Source organism: Pyxicephalus adspersus, chromosome 3, assembly GCF_032062135.1.
Source record: "Pyxicephalus adspersus chromosome 3, UCB_Pads_2.0, whole genome shotgun sequence".
Lineage (NCBI taxonomy): Eukaryota > Metazoa > Chordata > Amphibia > Anura > Pyxicephalidae > Pyxicephalus > Pyxicephalus adspersus.
In genome coordinates, this window is record NC_092860.1 from 89541251 (window position 1) to 89549068 (window position 7818).

The 7818-nt window shown below is 38.4% G+C and overlaps 1 protein-coding gene and 1 non-coding gene across 2 annotated transcripts; both read right to left on the reverse strand.

Moving 5' to 3' along the window:
- Positions 1-3987: 3987 nt before the first annotated feature.
- On the reverse strand, positions 3988-6037 carry LOC140326752 (histone H2A.Z-like). The gene is made up of 3 exons (XM_072405624.1): positions 5881-6037; positions 4926-5055; positions 3988-4298 (listed from the first exon to the last, which is right to left on the reverse strand). Exons 1-3 carry the CDS (start codon positions 5965-5967, stop codon positions 4237-4239), a joined length of 279 nt encoding a protein of 92 aa, XP_072261725.1. The 5' UTR covers positions 5968-6037; the 3' UTR covers positions 3988-4236.
- On the reverse strand, positions 5459-5543 carry LOC140327891 (small Cajal body-specific RNA 18). The gene has a single exon (XR_011920176.1).
- Positions 6038-7818: the final 1781 nt, after the last annotated feature.

Below are 7818 nucleotides of genomic sequence, written 5' to 3' on the forward strand. Positions count from 1 at the left end.
CCTCAGCCAATAGAGACCCCCACAGGGTCAGTTGGATGACCTTTACAATGTACTGCTTCCATTTATGTTTTTACCTGTCAAAGCCTTGTGTGCACATTCTAAATCCCTCAGACTGCAGCTGGGCACCACTAACTTGGATGTGATGTCTGCAGCCACAGCAGAATCAGAGACCTCACCTAATTTACAGGCTATAGTAGTTTTTTACTCCTACATAAAAGATTATGCAGGGAGGAGAGCAGAGTAGCTAGGTGAACGCAGACAGTGTGTAAGAAAATGGGCATTAGGCTTTATTATTATTATTATTAATAATAAACAGGATTTATATAGTGGCAACATATTATGGAGCACTGTACATTAAGTAGGGGTTTCAAATGACAGACAGTGACACAGGAGGAGAGGACTCTGCCCCGAAGAGTTTATAATCTAGGAGGTGGGGGAAGTAACACACAATATGATGGGAGAGATGTAGTGGTGGGAATATGGAGGGTTTTAGAAGACGGGTAGGCAAGTTTGAAAAAAATCATCTTTTAAATGAGCAGAAAGTAAGAGCAAGCTGAATAGGACCAGGAAGACCATTCCAGAGAGTTGGAGCAGCCCTAGAAAAGTCTTGTAGCCATGCATGTGATGAGGTTATGAGTGAGGAAGTCAGCTGAAGATCATCAGAGGAGTAGAGAGAGCACCTTTAAACTGAACCTGTACTTTACCCATTAAGAGCAAGGCAATAGGTCCACTTAATGGTGGCCCCATCAAGAGAAGATACTTATCATTCTTTTTCTCCATTCTATTATGTTTAGCTGCTGGCAGTGAAGTGATTCAGCTTTGTGGAAGATGCTGGTGTGAATACCAACAAATAACCTGTTGTTTTGTAAGTAAAGGTTCTTATTCAATCAAGTCATTGTATATCTGGTAGTAATTAGTCAAATTCAGCTGGACTCTTCTTGCAATCTTGAAGATGTTCTACAGTCTGTCCCAGCTGCTCTTTCAGTTTTACCTGTGTAGGAAATACCTCAGCATTTATATTCAAACTTTGGATATTAAGCATGTAGGACACTGTTGCTTTGCATGGGTAAGATACAAATTCACTTTAAGCTGGCTATTAATATCAGATTTACTACATAATCTTTCAAACAACTTGCATGGTTGAACCCATAAAAAGAATGCATATAAAGAAGGAAAAAGCTGCAAGACACCCATGGGGCCATCACCATCTATATGATGATTAGTATTATATAGCACACACATAGCTTGTGGCAGCACAATGTTTGCAATGTACAGGACAGCATGTGGAGTACAGTCATGTCCAGCATGTGACTTACAGTGTAGTAGTTCTAAGCATGTGACATGCAATGCAGCATATGGATTGTGGTGGTACACAAAAAGTAATGTACAGTTTAGAATGGCATATATAACATACATTGTACAGAGCAGTGTTTCTCAACCAGGGTTCCTCCAGAGGGTGCTAGGGGTTTCTTGAGCAATGAACAATTTGTGCCTCTCGGGTGGATTAGGTGACACCAATGACCTTATTGGCTATCTGTAATGGTGACATCCTTCCCAATAGCCAGAAGTGTAAGAGGCATTACTCCCACTGACCACCACACTAATGTACTGTAAGTTGTAGATATAGTAACTATAGTAGAGGTTTCCTGAAAACCTGACATTTTTTCAAGGGTTCCCCCATAATATAGAGGTAGAGAACACTGGTATAGAGAGCAGGTATCCAGAGTGTGTAACATACAGTACAGTGTATGACATGAGGTGGTCTGTACTATGTATTATACAAAGCAGTACAACATACGGAGTGTGTGGAGCAGATGTACTATACAGGACAGCACATAGGATGTGTTAGTGCTAAGTATGCCACAGACAGAACAGCATAGGGTGTGACATGTCACAGTGGAAAAAATGAGTTCATCCGATGAAGTGTAGCAATTCCAAGTATAAAACACACATTCAACTTGTCACATATTGTAGAATATGTGAATTATGGCAATCCTCAATATAATAAATACAGGGAAGTATCTGAAGGGTGGTCATGTACAGCACTGCGTAATATGTCGGCACTATAAAAATCCTGTTTATTATTATCAAGAATATTAATATTGAGTTATCCTCTACTGTCTCAAACAGGAACCTCCCAATTTAGAGTGTTTCTAGTTCATTCCTGTAGGAATGATTAGAGGCAGACTGGCCTATTTGCTCTGCCTAGAGCTGCTGGTCTGCATGTCTTTTTGCACAGTGGTGTTATCAGAGTGAAAAAGTGTGAAACTTGGTTTACACTGGAAGAGTAAAGGTGTTAAATATTTAGTTTTAGTAACAGGTTACATCATGTATCACCAAACATGGTATTATCTATATATACTGTTACTACTTGGATGTACAGTATTCACAATCTCTGAAAGCCAATTGTTGTCACAGCAATACAAAATGAAAGGGGTAAAAGGCAGGCTGCAGAAATCTGTGTATTATCCAGTAGAAAAATAATGAGCTTTAGGGGTGAAATCCTGACAATTCCAACTTTGAAATTGTAAAAATTGTTTGTGAAAGTAAAGTTTTGGGTCTGGCCCAAAAAATGATCATTATTCACGTACTATATATTGAGCAGTGGCAGCATGGCAGTCCTGCATGCTAGAACCAACTGTTTTCGTCTGCCACAGTTCTCTATCCTGTGTAAAGAAGAATGTAAGGACAAATCCAGTCATACACAGTAGAAGGCAGCCCATGGTTTACACTTTTTGCAGCAGCATTCACTCCTTAATGTCAATGTCCTATGCTGCAGTGCAACCAAAACTGATGCATTTTGTCTTCCTCTTCTAACTCAGCAGTTTACTGTGACTGAGAATGATTCTACTGTACTTTCATTTCTACATTCCAGATGTACAAAAGGGCCGTGTCTATACAGATGGAATTCTCTGATCTGTTAAATAGGATTTGATTGTTCTTGATAATTGTCAAAAATAACCTTAGAAAAAAGTTGTTCTTGCAACTACAAGATTTCTCCCCCAACTATATACAGAGGAAAACTTTGGTGAAACTGTTACATACTAGAAAGCACACCAGCTTGGACCCCTTAGCCCAAACCTCAGTGACCCTCTGCAGCAGCCTCTAGTCCCTCATTTCTGTGTCCTGCGATGCTGCAGTGAAGGGAAGAGGGAGTGGAGGAACTACCGATTTCTCCCTCATGCCTAACTGCCCTCATCATCACTGTCGTTGCTTTACCTGTTTTCAGATAGATTGTGAATACAAGATCCAGGACTTAGAGCTATTAAAGGTGTAATTGAGTTGCAGTGAACTTAAGCCTGATTGTCTGAGTAAGATGGAGAGAATGGCTGGGCTTCCACACACACAGAACCCTTCTCTGAATGTTTTAGATTGGTTGTATTTATTTTATATGATTTGCATTGTGCAAATATTTCCCCGCCTGCAGCAATCTTTAATATTCCTGATATATAGAGATTATCCCACGGGTTAGGTCTAGGATTCCGAATAAATATGCATGTAGTGCTTGAAATTGCACTTCGCTTACCTTTATAACCTCATAATACCCCTGTTCCAATGAAACCCATATTGTGCTGCCTGGTAGGCACTGTACAGGCTCATCCTGATCATTTTCACAGGTAAACCCTGCTTCATCCCATCCACACACGCATGATGTAAATGTATTTTTTTTTAAAAGAAAAAGTTGTATGTGAAAAGGAAAGGAATAAACTGAGATTTTGGTGCATATACAACAGGTACTATCAGATATGAGGTTGTGCATTCGCTGGAAAATTACAGCATGCCAAATAAGTGTGTGACATTGCTATATGGGAACACATCAAGAGTCCAAAAAGTACAAGGACAGTAATATTGGACTTACACCTAATACTCACTGCTTGTGGTAAACCCTAACATTAAGTGTGCAACACTACTACTGTGCAATATAGAAATAATAAAATAAAATCCTTTCCCATAAAATAGTAATCATCTACATTTAAGCAGTCAATCTTGTTTTTCCAAGAATTTATTTATTTAACATATCTTCGGGTAATGGAATTATTTCTGGTATATAAAAACAAGAATACACATTGTCCAAGTTTAAAAAAAAGTGAAAACCAGCATCAGAGTTCATTAGTGATCGCGTCCTCTGGAGAAATTTAAAAAGGGTGTGACAATCCAGTCCCAGAACCAGTGATAAGCAGCAAAATAAAAGTTGAATGGTGAAGTCAGTGCCTAGTCCATGTAGGGAGATTATACTTATACAGTTTTCTGTTGTCCTTTCTTTCCTATCAGAGACTTGTGAATGTGGGGAATGACACCTGAAAAGAAATAAAATAAATGAGTAACCTTTGTACATTGTAGTTGTATAGAGAAATGCAAGGAGAATTTATATTACTTGCTTCGTGAAAATGAAAATCATCTGAACTTGAAACAGCTAAATGTTTGAAGAACAAATATTAATAGTACTTCTGCAGCTTAAACAACCTCCTGGTAATACTTCTTGTACCATGACCTGACAAATTATTTTTATATGTAATTGATTTTTAGTAAGTCAGTGACATAGAGCAACTCTGTGTGACTTCACTGGCTGCAAGGATGATCCTCAAAATCTGCACCTTGGAAGATAATGGCCAGAACAAGCAAACACTTTCTAATTTAAATCAAAGTGCATTATACCAATTACATAACATTAGTAATTAGTAGTAAATTTTGTGCAGCAAAGGAAACAAAAAGGAGTGTTGGCCATTCCAGTCATTGAGCGTTTTCTGTTATTTTCCTGCCTGAATTAAACCTAGGGGAGATGGAACCAGGGTCATATGAACGCAATCACCTTCAATTGTCTCTTATCTTAGGCAACGCTTCTCATAATCCTGAATATTCGAATATGTCACCATATCTGAACATACACAAGTCAGAATTTAAGCCCACTTATCAAATATACTTACCACCACCAGCAATTGTAGCCTTTATGAGGGCATCCAATTCTTCATCACCTCTGATGGCAAGCTGCAAGTGGCGTGGTGAAATACGCTTCACTTTGAGATCTTTAGAAGCATTACCTGCCAACTCAAGCACCTAAGAGAGAAAAAAAAACAAAACAAATATCAGTCCCGTGTCCCATTACATTACAGGTTGTTAAGGAGAACTTTTGCTGAAAAGGGAAGTGGTGCATGTAGGGTGATAAACTACTTTAACTGTTTTCAGTTCACCATAAATTATTTTCAGCTCCCAGCAAAATTTTCCTCTATTTTTGAAAGCAAACAGTGTAGGGTAAATGAGTTAGAATGAAACTGGAAAGGGTGTTTTTAGTGTGACAACCTCACTCAGTCAAGTCCAAACACCAAAGACTTCCAAGCTCTAAAGATCTGAACAGAAAGCAGAACAACTAATGGCATCCTGAACAGTTCACCAGGAAACCAGTCATTTCGAGCCATTAAGGAAAAAAAGGAGAGTGCCTACAATTCTCATTTTAAGATGCTGGTCTCAGACTTACATACAACACTGTTTCTATCATAATGTTCTTATGAACTAAGATTGCGCAGTGGGCTAGTCATCACAGACCAGGCATTTTTATTTCATGTATTCATTGTACAACACAATAAGATAAAGAAAAGTATTTTGTCTCCAGTGAAATAATTAAAGCAGCATGTGATGCTTCTCTAGAAATAGCATGTAGGTGTGGAGCTATTACAATTCTGAGCATAAGAAAAAAGAAAAGCAATGTGCACAAAGCCATCTCATTCTTATCTGCTAAAAAGAAAAACATAGCAATGTATCCTCTGTTCTGTCCAGTCAAGCCCATAGACAGATGGAGATCCAATAAATATTTTGGATTTGAATTCAGATCTATACTGAAGAGTAAATACAGCTAAATTTAACAAGTCGATATTTCTCTTATACCTCAGCAGTAAGATATTCCAAAATAGCTGCTGTGTACACTGCAGCAGTTCCACCAACGCGTCCATGACTGGTTGTTCGGTTCTTCATAATTCGATGGATACGACCAACTGGAAACTAAATAATGAGAAAACAATTTAAAAACCTAGCCTTACAGACATAAGTATCAGGCAATACAGATGGTCAGAAGCTCTTGCTAGGCACAATAAATGTTGTTCTGTCAAACAAGACCGGCTTGTAAAGTTTCTAGCCACATCTACTGGTCCTGTAAAAAAATCCAGCCATTTGAACAGAAGCATAACAAACACATTGTTATTGCATGGGGTTCCCAACATGGTAGAACATGTTACCACTTGAGGGACAAGAAAATCTATGGCCATATAGGCAGCCAGAGGCACCTTTTTTTCCACTAAAGCACACTCCTAACTTAAGCGTTGAATGCTTAACAAATAAATGACCAGGCCTCTTCTTAGTCACAATGAAAAATCCATCTGCCCTTTCCTACTCAGCAGCTTTCTACAAATAGTTCTTCCCCAATGAAACATGCATAGCTTTGTTACCTTTAGGACAAACTCCCATTTTTTAGATATTTACACTCCCTGCCGGATGTCTTCCTTCTAATCTATGTGGAGGAAGTGGAAATATCTGAGGAATGAGACTGCAAATACAAGTTTGTGCATACATGGCTAAATGTTTCCTTTTTAGTTTTGGATAGTGGGGAAAGATTTGAAGCCCTCAGCATTTTCATACTATGTTTAGAAGGATTTTCCTTTACTAACATTTACATATATATTTATCAGAAAGGAAGGGAAGGAAAATCTGCAACCGGGGTAAAAATATAAAATGAAATCCTGATACCTATAGGTTTATACCCTTATTCATGGAATTCTGATATCTTTAGGTTTATACCCTCATATATCTAGTCCTGATACCTATAGGTTTATACCCTTATTCATGAAATGCTGATATAATTATTATTAATATTATTATTATCATTATAATAATAATAATTATAAGCTGGATTTATATAGCGCCAACATATTACGCCGCGTGTACATTAAATAGGGGTTGCAAATCACAGACGAATACAGACAGTGACACAGGAGGAGAGGACCCTGCCCCGAAGAGCTTAAATCTAGTAGGTGGGGGAATTAACACACAATAGTAGGGGAGATATGTAGTGATGGTTTCAAAAGACAGAAGAAGATGGGTAGGCAAGTTTGAAAAAATGGGTTTTGAGTGCTCTTTTAAATGAGACGAAAATAGGAGCAAGCAGAATAGGACGAGGAAGACCATTCCAGCGAGTTGGTGCAGCTCTAGAAAAGTCTTGAAGCTGTGCGTGTGATGAGGTTATGAGTGAGGAAGTCATTAGTAGGTCATTGGAGAAGCAGAGAGAGCGGATGGGGGAGTATTTTTTTACTAGGTCAGAAATGTAAGTGGGACAATAACTGTGAAGCTATTAGAAGGCAAAGCACAGGAGCTTCAATCTAATACTATCCCGTGCGGAAAACCTGGTGCGTCTTATAGTCCGGAGCGTCTAATGGTCCGAAAAATACGGTATATTAATATTTAATACAATCCTGAAACTCATAGGTTTATACCTGTATTTATTAAATCTTGATACCGATAGATTTGCCCTCTCATCTATGAAATCCTTCTACCCAAAGGTTTATACCCTCACCTAAGAAATCCTGCTACCCATAGGTTTAAACCCTTATCTATGGAGAACTGATACCCATAGGTGTTGTTATCTGTATGATTGAATAAAACAAATTATAATAAATAGCATATGCAAAAGCTACTTTTTGATAGAACTGTTCAATGTCACTCATTTACCCCACCCTTGCTAAGGTCATCTATGCTCATCTATGCTAATTAGTGTCACCCTTCCACACCCCACCTCTATTGGTTTGTGTCACACCTCTACCTCTACCTGTTCTA

Coding starts and splice junctions, on each gene's coding strand:
- LOC140326752 (XM_072405624.1), bottom strand. CDS start 5,967: ATGAAGAACCGAACAACCAGTCATGGACGCGTTGGTGGAACTGCTGCA. Junction 5,056..5,880: donor TGGAATATCTTACTGCTGAG/GTATAAGAGAAA, acceptor TTTCTCTCTTAG/GTGCTTGAGTTGGCAGGTAA. Junction 4,299..4,925: donor GGCTACAATTGCTGGTGGTG/GTAAGTATATTT, acceptor ATTTCTTTTCAG/GTGTCATTCCCCACATTCAC.